Source organism: Akebia trifoliata, chromosome 3, assembly GCF_017979445.1.
Source record: "Akebia trifoliata isolate Shusen 1 chromosome 3, ASM1797944v1, whole genome shotgun sequence".
NCBI classification, from domain to species: Eukaryota; Viridiplantae; Streptophyta; class Magnoliopsida; order Ranunculales; family Lardizabalaceae; genus Akebia; species Akebia trifoliata.
In genome coordinates, this window is record NC_141377.1 from 55,526,457 (window position 1) to 55,552,694 (window position 26,238).

Below are 26,238 nucleotides of genomic sequence, written 5' to 3' on the forward strand. Positions count from 1 at the left end.
AATGTTTGGTGCTAAACATTTCCCAAAATTGAATTGCGTTCGAGGTTGATGCAAAGCTTTCATATCATAGGGGTTATGTTAAGCCAAGCATTACTTGTTGCATCAATGGTTGAGATCACCTTGTAGAGTCTTTATAAGGAATGAATTAACTGCACTGAAAAAATAATAATAATAATTGAATAATGATAATCTAGACTGAAAAAGACTAGAAACATTTTCCTTATTAACCTAGTAAATATTTTAAGCTTTACTCTAAGGGTTGTTTTGTTTAAATGAATTGATATATATATATTTTTAACTTTATCCAAGGTTTTAAAGATGGAAAGGCACTGGTCTTCCACGTAACTCTCGGACTTAAAATTAAAATTTAACGGTGAAAAATAACTTTTTTTTCAAAGTTCATACAATTTTGTCATCCACAACCCTAAAGAATCAAATCAAGTTTTTGGATATCATAAAGTGAGTCCAAGGATTCTTAGTAAGGGTAAAATTCTTACTAACTTAATAAGGAAAGTTGGACTCAAAAAAGACACTTTAAAATTTATTCAACTGCCCGTAACAATATTTTGCTTGTATATCCCGAGGAAAATCTATGGTTATTTGTAGATGCCACATCAGTTTGTGTGAATTTTGAGTGTCTTTTTTTCGTTAGTTTTTCATAACTAAAAAAAATTGTATCTACTCTGGAATAACTCTAACCAAACGAGTCAAGTAAATGGTTATTATCCAACCCATTTCGAGTCCTAAACAGTAGACACAACATCCAATTGTTAGGATTTTATGTGCATCTGATAATAGATGTCGTTACTTATCTCGAGGATATTTTTTCTTGGATTTTGTATGTACTTAAAATTTAGGGGAAATTAATACAAAATTAATTAATTATTAAAAAATATTTTTTTAACAAATTACAAAAAATGATTTAGCACATTAGACTATCTAGCAAGGGTGCAACTTGGTTCGGTTTGAGGTCAAATTGGAATCGAACTGACGTAAGTCGATTCCACTAAATAAGAATCATAACCGAACTAAATTTCATTGAAACCAAACCAATCCAAACTGAACTAAAGTCGGTTTGGTTCGACTTTACGAATTGCCAATATTCTATAAATTGTATGTAATATTTTTTAATAAAAAATAAACATAAAATTTCGTACAATAATCACTAATCTATCCATAAAGACTCATTAATTTATCCATAAAAGAATACAAATCCATGTCCTAACTCCTAAAATAATTCAAATAATTATTATTTACATATATATTTATTTATTGCATAAGGGTTCAGTTCTATATAAACGTGATTCGAAAATTGAATTAAATTGATCGGTTCTGCATTTTCGTAATCTAGAATCGAACAACAACTTGTTCCAAGCCGAATCAAACCACCCCAAAGCTATCAGTTTGGTTTGGTTCTTGATTTGAACTGGACCAAGTTGCACCCCTATTGTCTAGCATTTTTTTTTTTTTTTTTAATACTATCCAACGTGCTGGGCTCTCTTATGTCTTCCAACTGTTGAGAGTCCTTCAACTCAAACAGATTACTAAATTGATAATCCAACACCAGTCTTATTGATTTTATGGAAAAACTCGCATCCAACCAAAAAAAAAATTATTTTTTATCTTAATCCAAGATTTTAAATGAACAACTAATGAGTTCTCACCGAACTCCCAAATTTAAAATTAAAATGTAAGATTAATTTTGTGTGTGTGTGTTTTTGTTTTGAAAGTTCATAGAATTTTGTCCTCTACATACCTGAGGCATCGGATCATGTTATTGGATGTCACAAAATGAGCTTAGAGACCCTTAGTAAGTTTTACGATCTTACTGAGTTAGTTAGGCTAGCCTCACCCTTTCCATACTCACGTGCGGAAGAACCCTAACACCAATTGAAACACGATGAACAGTTCAGAGTGTTAAATCGTTTTTCGTAATTTTTTTGAAAATGAATACTTTTTTAATAATTAATTTAAAAAATTACCCTTTCCCTAAAATTTATGTAACGAATACACGTGTCGAATGACGTGGCATCTCTATCTGTCTCCAACTGTCTTCCGTCCTCCTGCCATCAACCGGTTGGTCTCTCATTATGTGATCAATGCTAAACCACGAATGCGAAGTACAAGAACCAAACCTAGGTTTTCGTTAATCTCCGAATTCTCCGATTTCCAAAGAACAAACTTCAGAATCCGATTTTTAAGCCCAATTATTCGAATCGGTGGACCGAGCAATCCGTGATCTTCATTTTATGTTTAACTGAAATTATTCATCTTCTACGACATCTGTAAGTTTTTTCTATCCCGAATTTCAGTTTGTTTTCTTCCATTTTTTATTTATTTAATTTGATTCCTTTATTGGTTTTGCTCTAGCTGCAACTGTTGATCTAGGGTTACAAACTTACGATTTTATTCAAACTTTGATGCTCCTTTGAGATCAATCTGGTTGGTGGAAATCATGAGTATCAATAATCCGTTGATCTCTGTTCATCCCGACGACATCAGATTTCAATGTAAGTGATGTGATCACGTTTCTGTTGTCTGATTTTTGGTTTCTGATCAATTCTTATGAAACATTTGATTCAATTACTTGATGGATTGCTTGAATTGTACTAACTGATCTGAACATTATCCAATGGTCGTTGAAACAATTCATTTTGAGGCACATTTTTTGAATCTATTGGCAATGCCAGACATGGTTTTAAATATTGTTCTTGAATGAGCGGAATATTCAATGTGAATCGTCCTTCACATTGACTCATCCAATATTTTGAAAATATTAGACGAGTTAATAAAACTCAGCCGAATCAACCTGTGTTCTTTAAATATAAATTACGTAATTTTTTGATAATTTAAAACTTTACTCTCTAAATAAAAATATGATCTTATTACGAAATACTAAGCATCTTCTAATCCCCCTTATTTTGTAAAAAATATTATCATATGAAAACACATATATATATAATTATTAACTGAGTTAAATGGTTTATCTCATCTGAAATGAGATGACTCGGATGAGTCAACTCGATATCTGTGGTGATGAGATGAGAGACATACTTCCAAGTTTTAAAACCATGGAGCCAAAGGCATTTTCGTACAGTACCAATGGGTCCTCATGCATTGCTATGTGAGCAGAGATATTAGATGAAATCATAAACCTCAAAGCATAACAACATGTAAATATACATATAAATATGGAAGATTGGTTGCATGCAAGAGTAGATTTTAATTTTCCATCTTTGATCTCCTTGCTGACTTTTGTGTCTAATTTGACTGCATGTTGGCATGGATCTTTTCCCCTAAAATTTAAACTGTTGGGGCCTTCTAGTTTGTTGTTTATTGTAGTCAAAATTACCTTTGAAGGTTACCTAATTCGATCTTTGTTCAGCCACTTGGTTGCATGGAAGAGATGAGGGATCTGTGGGTTTTGAAAATTAAGCAATTAATCAGAAAACATGTTATATATATTTTTTTTGATAAGTGTAATATATTTCAAAGAGAAAAAGTAGAATACATAAAGAGATCTCTCGTTCCATCTAAAGAACAAGAGAAAGCAGAAAACACAAGGAGGCCGGGGAAGCCTCACAAAGAACAATAGAGAAGAAGAGCAAACAACATCAATGATTACATAAAGAGTTCCATCTAAAAACAAAATCATTGAACGAAGTCCCCACGAACTCTATATTTTGTTTGGACCATAGGTATAAGAAGCCCAAGATCTCCAAAAAACCTGCATAAGAGCTTCTAATTTTGCCATTGAACACCCTATTATTTATCTCGTTCCAAATCCTCCAAGCAATAGTCGAAGGTAGCATAGTCCATAGGTAACGTTTTCTGGTGTGAAAGACATTACTGGTCCACTCTTCCAACAATGAGGAAAATTTACGAGGAAATACCCAAGTCATACGGAATAAACTAAGGAAACTTGACCAGATATTATATGAAAAAGGGCAATGAATTAAAATGTGATCAACAGATTCCCCTTCCATCAAGCAAAGGGGACAGCAATTGGGAGTGATCTAACCCTGAGCAATCAAATTATCTATCGTAAGAATCCTACCAAGGGAAGCCAACCAGACAAAGAAAGAGATTTTAGAGGGCACTGACCTGAACTAAATGATGGGAGCCGAGATGGCTCGCTCAGCACTATGAGTGAGCCACTTATGGAAGGATCTAATAGAGAATCTCGAATCCTTAGCTCTAATCCATTCCCACCTATCCTGTTCACTTACGTTGCGGTGAAACGTATGTAAGAGATCGAGGAAAGATGTAACTTCAGTTAGCTCCCAATCATTAAAATTTCTCCTGAACCCAACATCCCAAGTAGGATCGGACTCATTACGAATCAAACACTCCGCAAGAGATCGAGGAAAGATGTAACTTCAGTTAGCTCCCAATCATTAAAATTTCTCCTGAACCCAACATCCCAAGTAGGATCGGACTCATTACGAATCAAACACTGCTGGATTAAATGATTCTAGAGTTTTCCCATGCTTACGGCACAATCATCCTCTTTGAGGTTAGGGGGTAAAAGACGAAAAAGAATAAAGTTGTGGGGGTATTATTGGAAAAGGGCGTAGAGGGGTAAAGGAAATAAAGTTGGAGGGGTATTATTGAAAAAGAGGGAGAAGAGAAAAGGTAATAAAGTTGAAGAGGTATTATTGGAAACGGAGAAGAGAAAGAGAATAAAGTTGAAATTGTTCCTCGAGATGCATGCAAAATTAAATCTGAACCGCTCTTTATTAGGGGAAGACAACCGTTGTGTTTTATTGTATAGATAACTGAAAACATTCTTAGCTAATATTTTTTGCATTGGTGTATACTTTCATTTATTGCTTTTGCTAGATTCTAGATGCAATGAAATTCTAGGATTACAGAATTTTCTTTGTTAATTGATTAATGACATTTAATTTATCAAATCTAGCCATTAATACGAACTTAGATGTCAATAGTAATTTAGGTACCACAAGAAATATTACCAACAAGGTTCCGGCATTGAGTGTGGGATTTGTTACCAAGAAATATAGAGAATCATTAATCAGTGTTGTGTGGAGAGGAGGTTTTGAAGTGGGTGTGACATCTTGTGTTGATGACTGCCAGTAAGCTTGTAGATTGACATGGGTTATCGGTTGACCGAATATTGCATCAAAGTTTGTACAGTTAAATAGTTAATTGTAAGTACACATGCTATATATTTTGAAATTGATTTTAGATCATGTCAATGCGAACCATAAAGTTATGTTTCTTCACAACTATATACTAATTGAATACTTATATCTTATGCAAATAATTACAATGATTTAGAAATGAAATTTAAAGTACTATATTTTTGTGCTAATATGATTGAAGGTGTGTGTTCAACATTTTTGCCTGAAACATTAATTTTCTAACGAATGTTAACATCCTTGTTACTTAGTTATGCTCTCATTTTCTATATACATTGTTCTGGAGAAGTTGTGGGTTTATTATGACCAGTGGCATTCCTGTGACTAGTTGAGCTTGAAAAACAATGCTATTGTGATCTCAAGGTAGCAAACAACACCGAACACCATGTTGCTTTCAAGGTACTGTTCACACTATTTAAATTACTTCTGTTTTATTTATAACCTTTGGTTTGTGGACTTGAACTCTCTCATTCTTTTGCAGGTCAAAACTACATCACCCAAGAAGTACTTTGTGCGACCCAATACTGGTGTTATACAGCCTTGGGATTCATGTGTCATAACAGGTGAAATTCTTTAGTTTGCCATGATCTTGTGATAGAAACCAATGTTGCTACATCTTATTGAGTAGACCATATTGGTGACTCTCCCTTATCTAGTAGGACACTTTGCTCATGGGCAACGAACTAGGTCATGTGGGTTGAATTTTATCCGAAATCCGAGCGATCCGAATCCAAATATAGCGGGTTTGGTTCCTTGGAGTATATCCGAATAATAAAACGGGTCGAATAGGGTTGATGTCCCTTGACCCGAGTTGGATCTGGGTCGGATACGTATCCATCCTTATATCTGCCTAGATCCAAATGATATATTGCTTTTAAAATTGTATTTGTATGTTTTTCAAGATATATTTCTTCTACTAGTTTAATGTAATATGAATTCATATAAAATAAAAGAATTATAATGGTAAAATAGAATAGTATAGCAATTAGAAAAAGAAATATAGCAAAAAAGTTAAATGGTATGATAGTATCCAACCCGACCGATCCGAATCAAGTAATTCAGTAGGGTTGGATCCGGATCCAGGTTTAGTGAAAGCAAAATGATCCGGATATGGTTTTAATTAATAGGATCCGAGTCTGATTTGTATACGGATCTGAATATGGATATACTCATATTCGACCCGAACCCAGCCCATTGTAAGCCCTACAAGGAACCCACACCATTCAGTGGGTTGCAATTAGGAGATCTCCAACGTCAAAACCCAATCTCAATGGATGACATGATAGTATCCTTCTAATTGTATTTGTGACTGTCCTAAAGAAGATGGAAAATTAAATGCAGTCATCCTATCTGATCAATTGTTGAGACAAGAGATCTCCTAAACGAAATCCATTGACTACCACATACACAAGCACTATTTTAATATTTCTTTGTTTTGTATATTGGTTTCTAATTGTTCACATTGGTTTTGGACTTGTCTTTTGAATATGAAGTCACCCTTCAAGCACAACGAGAATATCCCCCCGATATGCAGTGCAGAGATAAATTTCTCCTGCAAAGTACAATAGTGCCCCCTAATACCGATGTTGATGAGATCCCACAAGACACTGTAAGTGTTTCTGCATGGGAATAGTCTTCTTTCACTAGCATTTTCTTTTCCCTTCAATTTCAGAACCTAATGATTTTCAGTTCAAACAGTTCAACAAAGATGGTGAAAAAGTAATAGAGGAGTGCAAGCTTAGGGTTGTTTACATGTCTCCTGAATCAGTTCATGGCAATTCAGAAGAACTTGCCTCTCGGAGCTCGGCAAGAAGTTTTGATGCCAACTTTGTGAGATCTTCTATCTAACTTTTTTTTTTTTTGTCATTGTAATGAAGCCTATTTGTGTTTGGTGGAATTTGCTAGTAATATATTTCATTTCTACTTATAATTCCTTGCTGATATGTCCAATCCAAATTGACTGTATGTTTTGGATACATCACCTGCAAAGGAAGCCATACCTTTACTATACCATGTATTGTTCTCTTCCCTATGAACAATAAATCATATGTTAACACCATGTCAAGTTCCACGTGTATGCATCCGAATTCAGATGTACACCCCAAGTTGGATTAGGAGAAAACATCATAAGAAAATTTTGGGAAGGTGTGGATGAACTCATCCAAATAATTCCCTTTGGAGAGAGGGTATTTATAGGACACTTTAATGGTCATATAGGGAAGGAAAGTAGATGATACGAGAGGGTACAGGGAGGACTTGGGTTTGATGAAAGAAGTTAAATAGGAAATGCAATACTTGAATTCTTGATGGCATATGTCCTTGCGATATTAGACACATATTTCAAGAGGAGTGGGGAACATGTAGTTAATTATAAAAATGGAATGACAAAAAGCCAGATATAATTTTGTTTATTTTCTAGAGATCAACCATCAATATGCAAAGTTTATAAGGTTATCCAGTAGGAGAGTTTAGCTATAAACATAGACTAGTGGTTTTAGATAGTTTACGATGATATATGGAAGAAAGGTTAAAATAAGGGATGTTGAAGAATAAGGTAGTAGAATTTAAAAGGAGAAAACATTGTTTTTATAATAAAGTAAGAAATGTGAAATTTCGAGGAAGATACTACAGTGGTGTGGAATAAAGTAGTTAATAGATTAAAAGAGTGGCAAAAGATTTCCTTGGGGTGTCTATGGGAAACTTGGTTGTAGAATGATGATGTGCAAGTGTTATTAGAGAAAAATATCCATTACAAGTTGTTGAAAATAACTAGAAATGAGAAAACTAAGAAAAATATAAAAATGCTAATAAATATCGTGGTAAGGGAAGCTAAGTGTATAACATATGATGATCCATGTATATACATTGGGTACTAGAGAATGAGAGAGATTTCTACATGATGGTATGAATTAGATAAAATAAAGCTGAAGAATTAGATAATATCATGTGAACTAAAGGTAGAGACAAGAGTATATGCAAGAGGTGAATAAATTAGGGAAAAATGGAGGGGTTGTTTTCATAAACTATTAAATGATGATGACACAAGAGACTTGGAGCTAACAAGAGATACCTGGGAGATCCGAGCACATACACACACTTGTTAATTGGAAGTGAAAAGTTGAAGACAAATGAGTTCTGAATTACAATTGGCTTATAGCAAGGTTCGAGTTTGTGTCCGTTTCAAAGACATGTGGAGGGTTGTTCCCATGTTCTAGGTTGAAACCCACCTTGAACCCATACTTCTTATGCTAACCACTAACTACATTACCTGTCCTAAACGAGCACATCAAGGTTCAAGTTTGAGTCCGTTTCAAAGATGTGTGGAGGGTTGTTCCCACGTCCTAGGTTCAAACCCCCTTGAACCCATACTTCTTATCCCAACCACTAACCACTAACTACATTACTTTTCCTAAGTCTAACCATGCATTTACCTATCAAAAAAAAAAAAAATTGAGTCCGTGTCTATTTGCTCTAATTATAAATGAAATAACTGCTCTTGTTCATGTTTAAATCCCTTGGTGGATGTTATTTGTAGTTGATCTAGTCTTAGACTTTTAGTTGATGAGATTATTTGCAGATGATCTAATTTTAGACTTTTAGTTGATGAGACTAGAGACAGAATCAATGCAAAATAGAACTCTGGAAAGTCGTTGTGGAGTCAAAGGGATTTAAAATAAGTAGGATCAAGACAAATTCTATGAATTGTAACTATAGCAATGGTATAATAAAGAGAGGAAGGGCTAAAAAAATACCTTAAAGCAACAACTTTTGTTACCTTAATTTGTTACCCCACTAGGATGGAGAGATTGCTGATGATGTCGTCCTTAGAATTTGAGTTGGATGGTTAAAGTGAAGATTTTCATCTGAAGTGCTATATGACCAATGATCCAATCACACTTAAAGAAGAATTTTATAAAATGACAGTAAGACCAACTATGTTTTACGGAGTTGAATGTTGGACGATTAAAAACAAGAAGCTCATAATTGAATGTTGCACAGACAAGGATGCTCAAAATGGATGAGCCAAAAGACTAAGGGAAAAGAAAGTTAAAACGGATGCAATCTTGAAATGTAGTAGTAGCCTCAATAAGTGATTGGAAAACCAATTGAGATGATTTTCTCAGTGCAACCAAGGCCAATAACGACCCCAGATGAAAGGAATGTGGAAGTTGAAGGCTCTAAAGGAGCGAGAGGGAAGATGAAATTGAACGTGGATTGATGTAGTGAGAGCAGATATGAACACACTTGAGTGAGGGTTATTCGGAGCCTAGAATCTGATGTTACATTTGGTTCAGATTATAAAATTGGTTCTCCTATAATCGGAAAAAACAAAAGAATCAACTAAAATGATACAATGTACCCAACTTAGATACTAGATTTTGGAAATTAGTTTCCATAATTGATTCTGACAATCCAAAATGTCCCTGTGGAATTAATTGAAGTGTGGCTTTAGGTAGAATTGAATGGAGCAGCATGGTTCATTTAGCCAACCCCAAATTTTTGGGAAGAAGTGTTATATGATGATGGTGGTGATGATTTTCATGTTGTAGTTTAATAAAAACATCAAGTTTTAGGTTTTTTATGCATTTTAGGACTAATCATGTATGGGAGTAAGGGGAAGTTTTTTTGGCTTGAATCCTGGCTTGCACATCGGTAGCCATCACTTATACATTAAGGGGATATTCATCTTTGAAAAATGTGGGTCCCACCTCCAGTGTCCTTGTTGTCTAGCTTTTTGGGCTGGCATTTATTTTTCTCAGGGATCTTTAGTTGTTTTTAGTATCAAGAAATAAATTTGGTGTAAGGTCTTGTATGTGGTCGAAGAAGATGAAGTCAAGTTTGAATAAGAAGAAGGTTTCTTTGCTTTTTGCAAGTATTCCATTTTTCTATATACCCTCTTTTGTATTGTTAGATCTTCAAAGGTCAACATTACTTTGGAGAAAAGAAAAATCTTCTACACAATTTGATATTGAATTCAAAATCTGGTTTATTTTATCCTTATAACAAGATATGAATCTGATTAGTTTATTGAATTTTCTTCACTAGAGTGTTTGGTGTTGATTAAAGAATACAGTAGTGAAGATTGGATTCTCTTAAGGGTCAAAAAGGGCTGGTCCAATTTCTTTTTCTTTCAATCAGCCTTAAATGGCTTCCGTTTCCAGATATGGAATTCCTGGCCAGAATTGGATTTACAAAGGGAAATTGATTCCTGCGATCATTTCTCCTACAAGTTGATTACCCCCTCTTGACTAAGCGTGAATGACATGTACGAGATCTGATTATTGCTGTTTTTAGTTGGTTTGAATCCTTAAAACTGGATCCATTTTAAATACAGGTTGGTGTAGATCAGGTGCACAACCTGTGACAGACTTGGATCTAGAGCTGTGAATAGATCCAATTGAATCCAGTCAGCAACATGAATCCTGTTTTTCTATTCAATTCTATCGTGAGCTAAGTCTTCTTCCAATGCACATATCTTCAGATGTTTTTCTTTCCAACTCCATGTCATTTCACCCCTACTCTAGTCAGCAACTTGATTTTATTCTCCCTCGCTATATTTATTTTTATTTTGTCCAATCAGATCCTTAACATAAAATAATAAATTGTGGACTTTGATAATACATATTACCATTCATGGGTCGGGTGTGGCTCATGTACCATGGACCCAAATCTGGATCCAGATTTGGATCAAGGTCAGCATCTGGATCTGTCTCGTATCTAGAGATTCAATGGTCTGACCCATGTCATTACCTGCTCTTGACAATCTATATGTTTTCAATAACCATCTACCCAGAAGTGAGCCATTCAAGTTTTACATTTATCTCTATATGATAGAAAGTATCAACTCTCACCCCTTTGGAGGGACACGAATTCCATAGGAGGGTTGACAATGTGGCCTTGATCTTGTCACTAGGACATGAAAACCCACATTTCTATGCTTGTTTATTTCAAAAGGTTTTCGTCAGAACTGTTTTAAATCACAACTCAGACTACTGATCTCAGTTGGGGGTACATATAAGAGTTGATTATTGGACAGCATCTTAGATGAGTTGCATCACATTATTTCCCGTTCTTGCCCGAGTTGCACCCTGGAACCAAGTTTTTCAATCATTGGTGAAGGGATCATTCTTCTTGAACATGTTCTTCAGGAATTAGGAGTGCTATTCATCTACAATTCTTCATTCTTGATTCCCTTTATCAGTCAGTGGATTTCCCTTATCATTTGTTTGTTAAGCTTCCAGTGGTCATACTGAAGGGAATCAACACCTCTATCTCATTGGATAAAGATGTTGCCATAAACATTGTTAGGTTTCCTAATGTGTAGATACATATTTATCAGCTTCTTTGCCAATGTCTGGGATTCGTGATCATGTAATCTTAGTTTTACCTTTTAAACTCACCTTGTTTGTTGTGAGCTTGTCAAGGGAAATTCTATATTCTCTTAAACTTTACCGTTTCTTTTAAATATGTTTTTTTTTTTTTTCTTCATTTTTTTATATTGTAGATTCATACAATTAAGCAACTGAAGGAGGAAAGAGATGCAGCTGTTCAACAAACTCGTCAATTGCAACAGGAACTGGTATGCATGCATCTTATTCTCACCACATCTAGTTTTGTTCTTGTGGTCTCTTAATTTTGAGGCTACACCTCAAAATGTCACATGGTCCTCTTTGGTCCCACTGGCCACATGAATTTTTGCCCACCCCTTCATAGATCTAAAACCAAAAATCAACCTGGTTGGTGTTTTCTAGCTATTGGACTTGAGAAATTTTCACTATGGACACGAAACTCGTTTTGTTTTTATCCATGGGTCTAACCCACAGTGAAACATGCTCAAACCCAATGACTATGAAACACAGGTCAGGATTTTTTAGTGTGTAGGTTCACCAAGGTGTGGTGAAAAATTCATGGAATTACTAGCCCCGGAAAAATGTGTCATGGGAATTTTGGGGTGTGCATCATGACTTCATCACTTTTTTTTATCGGTCATCATGACTTCATCGTTGATCTTCAATAAATACAAAGTCTTCAGTTGAGCATCCAAAATAAATATAACTGCCACCTAGCTGGTGTATGCTTCAATAGAGTTTCTTCTGTCAAAACTTGACTTGACAAGTCAACTCAAGCTGAACGACTTAGTCCCTCATCTAGGATCCTAGGACTCAAGTAGTTAAGTAAACCCTTGCCCAGTTTGCATACATACACTTCTCGATGCAAAGGTGAAAAACAATTGTTGCGTTTATCGTGGAAATGGAAGGGATGTTTTGTCTGCTTTAGGATTCCTACAAAATCCATAAGCCAAAAAGACAACCAGAAACTGGCTGCCCCAGACACGCTTTTGGCTTCTGGATTTGTTGGAAGCCAGGCAGGACAAAAATGATTGGATTTTGGGGAAAAAGTTGCCCCATTTTTTCGTTAGACAAAATATTGTGGACTCTTTGTAGGGTTTATGTGATTAGTTGATTTCATGAAAAGTGCCACAACTTATGGAAGGGCTTATAGATGCCAAAAAGCACTTCCTGAACACTGTCACCAAATATCAGGTCGCAATTGCAATTTTCTTATAAAAGTGATTCCACAGAAGCACTTGGGCTGAAAACAGAGGTGTACCAAATAGAGCAAAAGCCCACTGAGTGAAATTGATTGTGCGTCTTTACAATCTATGACTTGTCTACGATGCCTTGAGACAAATGACTTTCTTTCTCTGTTTTCTTTTCTTCGTTTGCTTTGAATCTTTCAGGATATGCTGAGGAGACGAAGAAATAGGAAATCTGATCCAGGCTTCCCCTTGTCATTTGCTGCCTTAGTGGGACTCATTGGTATCATGGTTGGCTTCCTCTTAAAACTAATATTCTCTGTACCATCTACTGAATAGCTTGACACTCTCCACAGCCTCAGGAGACAAATCATCGTCTCCATCTCTCATGTAATTTCTACAACGGTAATTTGTTACTGTGACCTGTTTTTGTATATCGATTGCTTTTTTACAAGCTATGTTTCTCTATTTGTTTGCTCACTAGAATAATTGAGAAATGGTTTTTTTCAATGTTAGTAATTTACAAGGTGATATATACCTCAACTACACCCATTTTTTGAAGAGTGACAAAGTATTGGCTTTTGAGAATGTTTGTTTGGGCTATGGGCAAGACAAACTTATGAAATGTGCCCTAATTCCATCAAGAAATGAGAGAACGTTCATTATTTTCATCTCTCACATAGAAACTCTGAAAAGATTGCTCATGGTTTGATATTCTGGTGTCCCAGGCGTAGAGGAACCACACCAATCTATCTCAAACTAGGTGCTTAAACTCTACTATCGTTACAATACTATAGGGGAGCTGGTCTACGAAAAAATAGCTCGAGATGATAAAATGCTTGACGCCTCTCACTCTTATTGCTTATTCAATATGAAAAAAGTACAATATTTAGATCTTTAAAAAATTAATTATTTTCTATAATTAAAAAAAAGGGTCCTAAAACTAGTTAATTTTTTAGTTTTCAAAATATTGAACGAGTCATGTCAGACCAGTCAAAGTGATGGATTGTTCACATTTATCTGGTCTAGAGGCAATTCAGGACAATCATCTCCTCTCGGACTGACTGAGTACTGAGTTTTTAAATCATGGCGAGTATGATACCCATGACCTGAGTCCAAACTTCTCTTCACACACAAACTATTACCACTAACCGGTTATCAAAACTAAATAAATAAAATAAAATTGCTAAATGTTCACTTCAATTCATAGTTCTAAATCTAATGATGTCTATCTTTACTATACAGCTATGGGGATTATATGCAAACAGTGTTTGGTTTAGACGCATCTCCATTAATATTTGAGAATAACTCCATGTTTTCAAATTGATTACATATCCTCTTGACTGCAATCTTCTCTAATAAGAAAACCGATTGAGTCCTCTACCCTTAGGAGCAGGGGAGTGCTTGATAGGGCCTTGGTCTGGATGGCATGTGCTTATCTCGAAGAAATCCTTTAATTTAGATCTCAAGGTGGTGATCCAACAATGGTTGAGAACGAAAAATACATGGGAAGTATCTCAAATATTAACTTTGTGTGTTTGTGTGTGTGTGTGTGTGTGTGTGGTGTGTGTGTGTGTGAATAAGGTGGACTTGAACCCATGATCTTAAAATTTTGTTACAATATGTTCAAATGAGTTAGGGTTTGAAATCCTAATTTATTTTTGGTACAATTGTTGAACTTATAATCTCCATAATTAAAGAATTCAAAGCCTTTCTTAACATCCACGGATTATGAATAGGAGCATACCTATCATTATATGTCACCACTAATTCGTGTATTTGTATGCAAATGATATTAAATAAGTGATGAGGATACATGCTTACCAATCTTAAATCATCCACTTAATTAATGGTGGGTCACTCATGTTTGAGATCATCATGTAAATCTGGCAAGTACATATGAGCTGGATTTTTAAGTAAGGGTTGGGTTTAGTTAATTTATGAAAAATGAAGAGAGAAAAAACACCATAACCCAATCGAGAAAACACAAAATTCAATGGTTGAGATTTAATCCTTAAGAATACCTTGTTGCATTTTCAAACAGATGACATGCCACCCTTGACCTAACCTAAGCTTTGTCTAAAAGATTAACAATAAATCATTTAAATGCTCATCTTCAACACTTAGTCAAAATCCCTTAAATTTTTTTATGAGAAAATATGTTTTTTCCAGGTTGTTAGAATTTTTCTCTAAAGAAATCAGTCATTTTTCAAGTTGTTAACCTCATAGCATGGTTTTTAAACTCGGTATCGTGTCTCGTCTCATTCAGCTCTGATACCGAGTCATCTTGGACGAGTTTTCCGATACATTTGAGACGTCTCGTGAGATAATTTAAAAAATTGAACATGAAACATAAAACTCGGTCAAAAAATGACTTTGAGAGTTGGTCTCGTTCAACTCTGATACCGAGTTAACTCAGATGATATGTCTCGATATCGGACGAGTTTAAAAACCATGCCTCGTAGGTATATTATTTTAATCTATCAAACCTCAACTTCAATGTATCGTTTCCTCAAATTTTCTACTCTTGTTCTTAAAATTTGAAGGTTAACCTTAAGATTGAGGATTAAGTTAAAATAATACCCGTCAATCTTCAAGTTGTTAAATATTAGGGTAAATTATTTGAACCTATTCAATCTCACCTTCAATATGCCCTATAGTGATAACAGGAGAGATCTTAATCAAAATTTCATAGGTCTTTTATTTCTCAAAAAAAATTATCTTATTCTTACGGTTTGATTCTAATAAGACCTTAAATTTTACACAAAATTTAAAGATGACTGATTTGATAGATGAAAAAAAGAAAAAAAGGCGATTGGTTTTGCGAGCAAATCAGCTAGAGATTGAAGACTAAGGCATTTAGGTCATTTATTTTCGTCTCTCTTAAAAGACCTAGGTCAAAGGATCATGTAAACAGTTTGGAAACACAAGGATATCTCTTACATTGATAAAAAGTTGGAGGAGCATGTCTAAATTACCCAAATTAAATCGCGAATTCGCGACCGCGTAATCAAATCGTATTAAATTGGCGGGAACTCCGCATGTGCTAATTCTCAAAACTCACACGATTAGCGTTCGCGCCTATTCTCTTCAGCTCTTCCAAATGTTTATTTTCGCCTAAAAACGAACCATTTCTCTCTCTCTCTCTCTCAAACAAATCTCCTGAGTCGAATTCGCAGAGTTTTTCTGTAAATCTCATCAATACATTCACAAATCCTTAGTAAACCTCTTTGCAGCATTTCTGAAAAAAACCTAATTTTCATTCTGCTATCGACAAAAACCTAATTTGCTCCTTTTCCCCTCAATTCAGATTGGTATCTTTCTCTATGGATCTCAAAACCAGACGAATTGGATTAAAAATCCCCTAATTTTCATGGAGGAATCCCGATCTGAGCATCAAGTTCATCTTTAATTTTCGGTGGAAGTGAATTCGATTTAGGATAGACACCATGGTAACTTACCTCACAGATTCGGAACACTGGACTGTTAGTGAGATTGAGAGAGAGAAAGCATGGCATCTCCTCTCTATTTTGTTGAGCTTCGGACGACCGGCTCGTCCCACAGAACTCGCCGCAAGATGTCATTTGTTCGAGGCGTCTCCAGATTTTGTTGTGTTTCTATGTTCTATCCCCGATTCTCCACTGTTCTTGATGGACGATCTGTTCGTGACAATCTCTTTGGCTTCAATTTTTTCTCTTGGAGAGTTTGCATCGAAGGCGATTGTTAATTTTGTGCCACGGATCACACTTAGGGTTTCTGGACCAAAAAGATTATGGGATGATGTGGTTAGGACGTATTTTAGGAAGAGAAAGGGACAGAGAGACAATTTGGTTGTGTTTCCCAATGCGAAAAGGAGATTGCTTTGGACTCCTGAATGTGGTAAATTTCTTTGCTTTTATGATGAAATTATAGCACCTATTTTGTTTAATTTTTCATTCCAATTGAATTGCTATTGAAGGAAGTGTACTGAAAACAGATGAAGATAATCATATTCGGTTGCCCTTAGCAAATACGATCCAAAGTGCTTCTACTAAGGTATAATTTTTAGTTATATTAGTTGTTGGCTTTGGCTTCTAAAAGTTGTTTATCCTCAATCCCTTCAAGCCTATATTTTTAAGATTCTAGTGTTCTTAATCAAACCATCGAATAACCATACTTTTCTGTTAGTAGGTTACTAACCCTAATTTGTTAGGGGTATTTATATTAATTTTCTATGGGAGAAACATTGTAATTCCTTTTTGGCTTTTGAACATAGTGAAATCAGGGTGGCTTTGTGGGTTTTCCCTGATTTAGGGTTTTCCACATTAATACTTGTGTTGTGGTTGATTTCTTGTTTATTGTTTTCTTGATTGTTCTCTTCAATTTATTTCTCATAGTTGAAGGTTGGATTTTTTCTAACATTTCCTTCCCTATAACCTGAAAATTATCATATATGTCACATAATAACACTCTTTTGCAAGATATCCGCTGGTTCGTATGTTGCTTACAAGGATGTAAGATGAAGACCAATAAATCCAAAAGGGGTGAAACTGTCATCATTTGAATCTCAAGATAGCTGGTAATCTGTGTATGCTGGTAGTTGATATAATGGATCTAGTTAATGAAGGATCAACCCTTCTTGCTAAATCTTTTCAAGTAATATCTGTATCAGACTGATCAGGCAATGTTTATTAGATCTAAATAGTTTACTTATGCATCCTTATTGCTTTATCTCGACTCCCATCACCTCCTCTTCTTTTTCATGTACACGAAGGTCCACCACATTTGTGTTCTGTGTCCTGTGTCCTGTATCCCATCTTTTGCATTTTTATATATGTTTTTAACGGAAGTTTTGAATTAAGCATGTTTCATAGAAAAGTTCTATATCTCTCTTTGGTTGGTGCAATCAATTTATTACTATGGATAGCTTCTAAATTCTATTGGTCATGCAGACACATGTTACTGTTGCCGATGATACGTACAGAAACATGAATCTATTGACAGGTGACATTTCCACTGGAGAATATGACTTGAGGATTTTAAATCAAGAGAGACCAATGACTCGCTTGCCCCTCGACCCAAATGTTGACTTACCAAGTAATGGATTTGTGAAAGTTGGACCTATAAAAGATGACAATGAAGCTGTGATGAGCATAATTGTGCACAGGGAGTCGCAAGAATCTTTATGCATCAAAGAATTCCAGTATAGTTTTCTTGGAAATGAAATAGATTTAAATTTTCCCAAAGCAAGTGTTTTGGAATGTGACCAGAAATCAGCTCATCTAACAACTATAATGGAAAATTCAGTAATGGGCAAGGAAGCTCAAATGAATGAGATGGAGTCCAGAAATAGAATGGGTTCGATTGCAACTACTTGTCCAGAAACAGACATCAAGTTCGATGCTTCACCAGTGGAAGCTGGTGTTCATGTTAGTCATGCTCGCGAAACTGCAAAACATCGAATAGTAAAAAACAAGGCAGAGTCTAGTTGCAAGGAAGATAATACTGCTCAAATGCTTGTACGGCTCAAAAACAAATTGGGGCCAATAAATTTCATAAATTGTAACGAGATGGTGACATCTTTGGACAGAGAGAAATCAACTGCCAAGGTGGAAAGCCAAAGTGTTTTTCCTTCAGCTAAGAAGCAGCGAAAACAATCTTCAACCAAACTGAAGAGCATGCATTGGGATTCTTCAAATTTAGGACCACGGGTTCTCTTTGAGTCATTAGATTGCAACAAAACTGTTCCCTCTCCTAAAAAACAGGAGCAATGTAAAAGAGATCAAAAGTGCATCCCCGTTAAAGAGAAGTTAAAGCAAAAGCAGAAGCATAACATGCTTCCTAAAGAAAACAGAGCAGATTCTGCCTCCATTGCTCCAAAGGTAAATTCTATTCCAGTAGTAATAGTTTTATTATATGCATACTTGTGTAATTAATGATGTCCTGTTGAATGACGTCCTATTGATTGGTCATATGCTTATATGTGTAAGTTATGCTGTTTTCGACGTTCATGTTAAACAATATTTGAGAATGCTTAATGGCTACTCACAGAATCAGCTAGAGACAAAACCACTACCAAATTTTGAATCTTACATTATAGAAGAAGAAGAAGGTTCAGGTATGAAACTTTACTGATTATTCATTTTTCCCATTGGGTCTACATAACCCATTCATTATGATTTAGATTTCACTCACTCTTACACTGGCATGTGCAGGCGGTTATGGGACTGTTTATAGAGCACAAAGAAAGAATGATGGAAAGACATTTGCTATTAAATGTATGCAGAGAAACTAATAACTCTCTTTATTTACCATGCTTTTGATTATTCCAATTTTTAGGCTGCATGTGCAATATAAGTTGTTCGTCATGGTCTGGGATCTTATATATATATGACTACTTTCCTATTGAAGGTGGGAACTTCTCTGGAATCTACTGTCCAGAAACAGTTTGTTGTTCTGAATCTGAGCTACTTTTTTAGACATTGGCACTTGTACCAATGAATATGGACCATTGATGCAAATCTGTGTGCTTCAGTCTGTTGTGCTGAAGTTGCAAAATGGGTAACAAAGTATGAGTTGACTAATAATCATAGACATCATTCTGTGTTCAAATTTTTCTTAATTGGAGTTGTATTCTGGTGAATATATTAGATCCACAAGATACTACAGGACATTGACTCATTGCAGTGTTGGATATAATCTTATTCACCTTTCCTTGTTAGGGCAAGGGTTTCATAGCTATTAGAAAGAAGTGTTGTAGGAATTACTTTATTGCTATTCCTGAGCTGTTAGGCTGCCTTTTTAAATAGCTTATCAGGGTGTTGAGCTTTTTAGTAACAGTGAGAGTTGATTGAGATGGTTTGATCATTTGCAATGAAGGTCTTCTACAGCCACAGTCAGGGGGAATGTGCAAGTTGATAGTTTTAAAAGAGCAAAAGGAAGATCAAAGTGAACATCGATTGACATAGTGAAAGTGGATATGAACACAAGAGATGGCTTTAGAGAAAATTCAAAGGAGGAATGAGATTTATTCAACCAACCAAATTTTTAGGATAAGGATTTGGTTGTTCTGTGCAGCTTAGGTGAAATGTGAAGGCCTCATCTCAGAGGAGGCTAGGGTCATCAATGAGATACAACTTTGGAAGAGCTAGAATTCTAAACTTGTGTCAAGGCCTATGGGCCAATGAACAGTCTCAGGTGGATAGTTCAGAAGAATGTATATGCCTTCGGAATTTTTCTTTAAGTCTAGATATTAAGCGACTCACTGACATCATCTCATAAACTCGGCTAAGAATTTAGAAGTTACTCCAAAACTAAAGGGAACATGATCAGGTGGATGGAAACCAACGATTCGGGTACCCCAGACCTGTCCCTAGGTTTACCATCATCTTGTCACATCATTGATATATTGATGGGCACCATGGGTTTAATTGGATCTTCTAAATCCATAATTCTGTGTACCCTCAGGTACCTGCCATGATAATCATCGTATCATGCTCACTTTGTTGCTTAAGTGAGACTGATAATATCTCATCCACCAATGACAAGCAGAACTTGTGATTTGGCCAACAGACAGTGATATTCAATAGGAGAAAATACTTGAACAGATATTGCTTTTTTCTTCTTATGAAGTGGACAATTAGCCAAAACCCTTGCAACCATGCAAACAATGTCATTATAATAGTGTGAATTGGCTGTCATTATCAATGGTCTAGTGCTGGTGTACTTTTGAGGGTTTTACTCTCCTCCAGGTTATATTTTATCACAATGTAAAGTGTTTTGAATCTGTTAAACTACAATATACATATAGCAGTTTATTATGACTTTATCAAATTTTACCAAGACGCCACCTACAGATTTATGTACATTTAATATTTTGCATTTAGCTGTACTACATTTAGTTCATCATGAATATTTTTATTCAAAAAATTACTTCATTTAGTTCATCCCTTCAATTATAAATTTTATTTGGATCATGTTAACTACTGATTAACCAAACCACATCAGGGAATTGTTTGTGTAGTGAGAATGATTCTGATTGTAGTTTGGAAATGTATTGGTTGTTAATTGAACATGCAATGGTCAGTCTACTCAATATCGTGTGAGTTCCCGCATAGACATTAGGATGATGCCTAATGCAAGCTTATGGATCTGCAGGCCCGCATCCAAATGCTCATATACACCATGTTAATAACGAGCTGAAGATGCTGGAGCGATTTGGGTGAGATTAAGAACTTTACCTCACTTTATTTGCTTGAGAAAAATGAAATTTATTGTACTGTAATGGTTTTATAATTTTTTATAATCCAAGAAATGGTGGGATATTGAACCACAAGCTGATTGTTGGATGCAGCGGTAGGAACTTTGTGATTAAGTATGAAGGGTCTTTCAAGAGTGGCAACTCTGAGTGCTTTGTTCTAGAGCATGTGGAGCATGACAGACCTGAGGTAATTATTGGATTTTGCATCAATAGTTTGTGTTGTTATTGCTTCCTCTCATATATTTTATGCTTTTACTTTTAGGTGCTGAAGAGAGAAATGGATATATTTCAGCTCCAGTGGTATGGTTATTGTATGTTTAGAGCCCTTGCAAGTTTGCATAAGCAGGTAAGAGAACTAACAACAGGGTTTGAAACATTCCCACTAAGTGTGAAACTTTGTGATTTTTCTAAAAGAACAAAAGAATCTTGATATTATTTTTTCTTCTCTGCAGGGAATAGTACATCGAGATGTTAAGCCTGGGAATTTTCTTTTTTCTCGTAAGCTTCACAAAGGTTACCTCATCGATTTCAACCTAGCCATGGTCAGTGATGCTTTTGTTGCTATACAACTTGTCTCTTATGTGCATTTCTACTAAAAGTTCTTTTCACTTGGTCAGAGTGCAATCTGATGGTTTACCATTTTATTATCCTTTACTTTCACAGGACTTACATCAGAAGTATGGAACCACCAGTAAGCTCTCTATCTTTCTTCTTTGTATTTATCATGATATTACCATAAAGAAGACAAATCTGTGACTATGTTAGCATTGAACCTTTGTTGTAAACTAAATTGCCTGCTTATTTATCTGCTCAGGCAAATCAAAGACGGCGTGTCGTGTGAACTTTGATCATGTTCCACATCCTAGTACCAAATCTGCTCCACCTATCAAAGGAAGGAAAGTAATGGGCAACGGATTTTTGGAATCAATCAATCGGGATTCAGAAAAGTACTCCAAACCATCTCTTGAGCCCAAGAACATGAAGAAGAGAGGTGATGTTGATCAGAAGGGCTATCAAAACTTGGGTAGCAGACATATATTCAAAAGCCAAGGTGCTGATGGCTCTGGTATAACCTCAACGAAGGATGGAACGAGCACTAGAACCCCTTCGGCAGAGAGGTTGAGGGAACCCCTGCCATGCCATGGAAGGAAGGAGTTGCTCAGCCTAGTACACGAGGCAATGCAAAGTCCGGATCACAAAGCGGTGACCGTTCCAGCGTCTCAGAGGAAGAGGATTGCTGCTCCTGGTAAAGTTGACAGGAAACTTTTTTGTCTGACACCCATGCCGTTGCATTCTACCGGTGTTGCTGTTGCTGGTGCTGGATTATTGAAGAACAAAGGTGTGTTTCATATGTTGGGTAGTTTGGAGGCTTAGTATTTTCTTTAGCAGAGTATCCATCCAAGATTTATTGTGTTTCTATTGATTTTAGGGGATGGAAAACAGAAGAGGGAAGGTCCTTGCGTTGGGACTAAGGGCTTTCGGGCGCCAGAGGTAAGCTTATGGATCACTCTCACTTCAATCTGTAATAGATCTTCCTTTTACACCTACCAAACAATTACCTATTCTTGAACTGCCGTCCTTGTCAGACATGTAACTGCCTTAAGAACGACAATTTGACATGCTTGAGAAATTGAAACAAATCTGAGTTAGCTATAAGAAAATGATCTTATATGCTAAGATATTAAAGTAGAAATATACTACATAGACAGAGTCATTATTTCTTGTCCTGGTCATACTTGCCTGTGGCCTAGGTAATACCTAAATAATGGGGTATTATAGCATCCCCCTGGTTTTAAGAGCCTGATATTGGGATCAGATCGGTATCCACCACCAAGTCTGGTTGATGATTCATTTTGATTCGAAGGAGTCAACTCAGGTTCAAACCTATCTCAACATCAATTAAAAAAAACATCAATAAAAAAAATCAATTAGCAAATTCTCATTTTATATTAACCACATACATTTGAAATCTTAGAAGTCATTTATGTAAAAGAAAAATAAAACACTGATCCTTACGTTGGTATAAGTTTGTTATAAGTTTGGTTGGCTTCTCTTGGAAGGATCCTTACGTTGGACAATTTGATCGTTAGGGGTTGGATCACTCCCAATTGTTGTCCCCTATGTTTGAGGGAAGGGGAATCAGTTGATCATATCTTCATTCATTGTTCCTTTTCTTATTATATTTGGTCTAATTTCCTTGATCTTTTCCGTATTAATTGGGTCTTTCCACGTAAATTCTCCTCGCTGTTAGTTGAGTGGAACAGTAATACTTTTCATTCCAGAAAACGGTTCTTGTGGACAATGCTTCCATCAGCAATTGCTTGGGGGGTTTGGAATGAGCGAAATAACAGAGTTTTCAATAATAAGATTGGTAGTTCTCATGCGGCTTTCTTGGAGATCTTGGGCCTTTTATACTTTTGGTCCAATCAGAACATAGATTTCGTGGGGATTACTTTTGACGATTTTATTTTTAGATGGGACACTTTTTGTAATCGTTGATGTTGTAGCTTTCCTTTTCTTTTGTAGCTCTTTATGAGGCTTTCTCGGCCTCATTGTATCTTGTTTCCCCCGTTTTCAATATATTATACTTATCAAAAAAAAAAAAAAACACTGAAAACAATCTATTCCAGTTGACTGGCCAAGTTTTTGAAAACTCGGATAAATAGAATCAGGTTTCGAACGAGTCAATGAGGTGACTGGATCAGTGGAAAACTTGCCCATTTGCCAAGTAAGTTTTTGACTTGTCTGAGTGTTAAAATCATGCTAATCCTTGCTGAGTCTTAGTAGTGTCATTTACTTTAAGCCCTTAGACAATAATAATAGCTAAGGTTCACATGGCCACATGCAATTTGGCTCTTTCTCTTCGAGTCCTCTGTTTTGACTTTTTCAAAGTATAAACAGACCTCTCTGACTTTGCCAGATTTTAATATCATGAAATTACTTGCAAAGCTATTCACAAATACCACAATCTATTACCTTTGCTTATCATACATGTGGACTCCTCACTACTGCAAAAATGTGTGTACGGACAGAGCACAGAAGTGATTTTAAATGTTACATGATGTCTGCAGGTCTTGTTTAGATCTCCACATCAAGGTCCCAAGGTTGATATCTGGTCTGCTGGGGTCACAGTGCTTTACCTAATGATTGGAAGAACTCCTTTCGTTGGCGATCCTGAACAGTATAAATCTTGATCTTAACAAAAAATAAAAATAAACAAACACCATTGTTTCTTCTAGACTCCAATTCGCTCATTGTATCTCTATCATTGGCAGGAATATAAAAGATATTGCTAAGTTGAGGGGCAGTGAAGATATGTGGGAAGTGGCCAAGCTACACAACCGTGAATCCTCATTCCCCGTGGTATTCCATTAATTTAAATTTTCTTCTATCCAATTATTTCTTAACAAACAAGACACCATGTTTTAAACAGTACCAACTATGTGGCAGGAACTGTTCGACATACAGTCCTTACCATCTATGGAACTGCAGGAGTGGTGCAAGATGAACACAAAGAGACCAGACTTCCTCGAGATGATCCCTGATTCACTCTTTGACCTTGTAGACAAGTGCTTGACTGTTAACCCGAGGCTGAGGATCAGCGCAGAGGAAGCTCTCAGGCATGAATTCTTTGCGACATGTCATGAGAGTCTGAGAAAGCAGAGACTACTCAGGCGAGGGCCCAGCCTGGACTCTGGAGCTTCCCATCCTTCACAAGGGTAAGTGTAACTGAAGTTGTGAAGGTTGCACATAGGTGAAGTATGACTGGAGTTTAGAATGTTCGATGCTAACTGATATCTCATCTGTTTTCTTGAATGCAAGTCTCTGCAGTACTGATTGTAAATTTTCAGTCTTGCAAACTTGGCTTTAATTCTTAGTTCCATGGAATTCGGATAATGCTTAATACATGTTGTATCTTTGTGTAATAAAACTAATTTAAGATGTACATGCATCAGTTTACGATGCTTTGTCAAGATGGTTCGATTTAGAAATGGTTGTGATGTTGCCCAATACCATGTGTTAGACCTAGTATGCTCGTGCATACCAACTGCTTTAGGCTTGCCCTTATGCATGATTGCCTCCAAGAATTCTAAGCAAATATTTAATCATGTTATTTTAGATGCCATTGCCTGCACTAGATCTGGATAGCATTCCAATACCCGACATTGGTGGAATTTACCTATCTTCATGCCAAGATTCCCCCGTTAACTAAATCTAGTTAGAGGACCATTGGAATCTTCAGTCGAAGGATGAAAGGATTTATCTGGTAGCATGGGAAATTTGAAAGTCTAGTGGAAAAGCAGTGAGCTGGCCTGCATTGTGGAGCATAGTAGCTCTTTTTATGAAAATTCTTATCTTGATGGAAATCAAGAAAAGGAACATTTAAAACCCTCTTTTCAACATCAAAAATACATCTACAACTTCATGTATCAAATCCTAGCAATTCGGTTAATTTAGATAAATTCATGAAAGTATCATCAAATAATTGAGATATATAAAATTTCTTACCAAAATCCATCATTTTCAACCCCCTAAAAAAGCACCTATCTTGTACATGAGATGTAAATGTTGAAGAAAATAAAATTGAGGTTTAAGGATAATTATTTTTTCAATATTGGCAATCAATTGATAAGTTAATGTAGGGGTGTCTATGGATAGTCGAAATCCGAATTCGAATTCGAAAAATCGGATATTATCCGAAATTTTCGGATATCGGATTCGGATTCGGATGTCATTTTAATATTCGAATGAGTTTCGGATACAAATTCGGATATTACGATATCCGATTCGATAATATCCGCTCCGATAGTAATACATATATTAGGTATATATGTTTTACAACAAAACTTTATATATGCAAATATATTATGTTATATATTCGCGTTATACATCAAAACTAATTTCAAATCTTTATCTTCTCAACTCAAACCCACCTTTAACAGACGACCCACCTTCAACAGACGTTAATGGTGGTTTCCGTTTTGATCGAACTCTGTGACCACGATTTTCTCCGGCCGACGAGCATCAGGTACTCTCTCTCTCTCTCTCCGATCTAATCAATCGAAGTGATTTTTTTAAGGAAATATGTGGGTATCAACTCTGCAAACTCCGACTTGTCTACTCCCGCCGGTGAAATCCCAGGTATATATTCTCTCTCTCTCTTTCTCTCTCTCTCTCTCTCTCTCTCTCTCCGAGCTGAACCTGTCGGAGTTTTCAGATGAAATCTGTGGATTTCGACTGTGCGAACTCCGATCGGATCGAATGTTATCGAATATCCGATATGTTTTTCGAATTCGAAT

General features: G+C 35.9%; 2 protein-coding genes across 6 annotated transcripts; both read left to right on the top strand.

The window, feature by feature from the left end:
- Positions 1-2,082: 2,082 nt before the first annotated feature.
- On the top strand, positions 2,083-13,287 carry LOC147408125 (Plant VAMP (vesicle-associated membrane protein) family protein). Of its 3 annotated transcripts, none has more exons than XM_086437006.1 (8): positions 2,083-2,285; positions 2,371-2,510; positions 5,491-5,561; positions 5,644-5,725; positions 6,656-6,771; positions 6,852-6,992; positions 11,668-11,742; positions 12,904-13,287. In XM_086437006.1, exons 2-8 carry the CDS (start codon positions 2,456-2,458, stop codon positions 13,036-13,038), a joined length of 675 nt encoding a protein of 224 aa, XP_086293132.1. In that variant the 5' UTR covers positions 2,083-2,285; positions 2,371-2,455; the 3' UTR covers positions 13,039-13,287. The 3 variants fall into 3 exon arrangements, with proteins under 3 accessions (XP_086293132.1, XP_086293133.1, XP_086293134.1); XM_086437007.1 differs by having other exon boundaries at positions 2,389-2,510; XM_086437008.1 differs by having other exon boundaries at positions 2,084-2,285; positions 6,861-6,992.
- Positions 13,288-15,743: 2,456 nt separating this feature from the next.
- LOC147408126 (Protein kinase superfamily protein) lies at positions 15,744-24,899 on the top strand. 3 transcript variants are annotated; one of them, XM_086437012.1, is made up of 15 exons: positions 15,744-16,578; positions 16,658-16,734; positions 17,631-18,560; positions 18,730-18,796; positions 18,894-18,956; positions 20,836-20,899; positions 21,032-21,125; positions 21,201-21,284; positions 21,391-21,480; positions 21,602-21,629; positions 21,753-22,277; positions 22,368-22,429; positions 24,010-24,119; positions 24,214-24,301; positions 24,431-24,899. In XM_086437012.1, exons 1-15 carry the CDS (start codon positions 16,149-16,151, stop codon positions 24,659-24,661), a joined length of 2,943 nt encoding a protein of 980 aa, XP_086293138.1. In that variant the 5' UTR covers positions 15,744-16,148; the 3' UTR covers positions 24,662-24,899. The 3 variants fall into 3 exon arrangements, with proteins under 3 accessions (XP_086293138.1, XP_086293135.1, XP_086293137.1); XM_086437009.1 differs by having other exon boundaries at positions 15,747-16,578; positions 24,389-24,899; XM_086437011.1 differs by having other exon boundaries at positions 15,748-16,578; positions 16,676-16,734; positions 24,389-24,899.
- Positions 24,900-26,238: the final 1,339 nt, after the last annotated feature.

What these genes read in the sequence shown, in the direction of transcription:
- LOC147408125 (XM_086437006.1), top strand. Translation starts at nt 2,456, where the DNA reads ATGAGTATCAATAATCCGTTGATCTCTGTTCATCCCGACGACATCAGA. An exon ending in AACACCATGTTGCTTTCAAG is followed by an intron (nt 5,562 to 5,643) that starts GTACTGTTCACA and finishes ATTCTTTTGCAG; the next exon opens with GTCAAAACTACATCACCCAA. An exon ending in ATGAGATCCCACAAGACACT is followed by an intron (nt 6,772 to 6,851) that starts GTAAGTGTTTCT and finishes AATGATTTTCAG; the next exon opens with TTCAAACAGTTCAACAAAGA.
- LOC147408126 (XM_086437009.1), top strand. Translation starts at nt 16,149, where the DNA reads ATGGTAACTTACCTCACAGATTCGGAACACTGGACTGTTAGTGAGATT. An exon ending in AAAGACATTTGCTATTAAAT is followed by an intron (nt 18,957 to 20,835) that starts GTATGCAGAGAA and finishes ATGGATCTGCAG; the next exon opens with GCCCGCATCCAAATGCTCAT. An exon ending in TGGAGCATGACAGACCTGAG is followed by an intron (nt 21,126 to 21,200) that starts GTAATTATTGGA and finishes TTTTACTTTTAG; the next exon opens with GTGCTGAAGAGAGAAATGGA.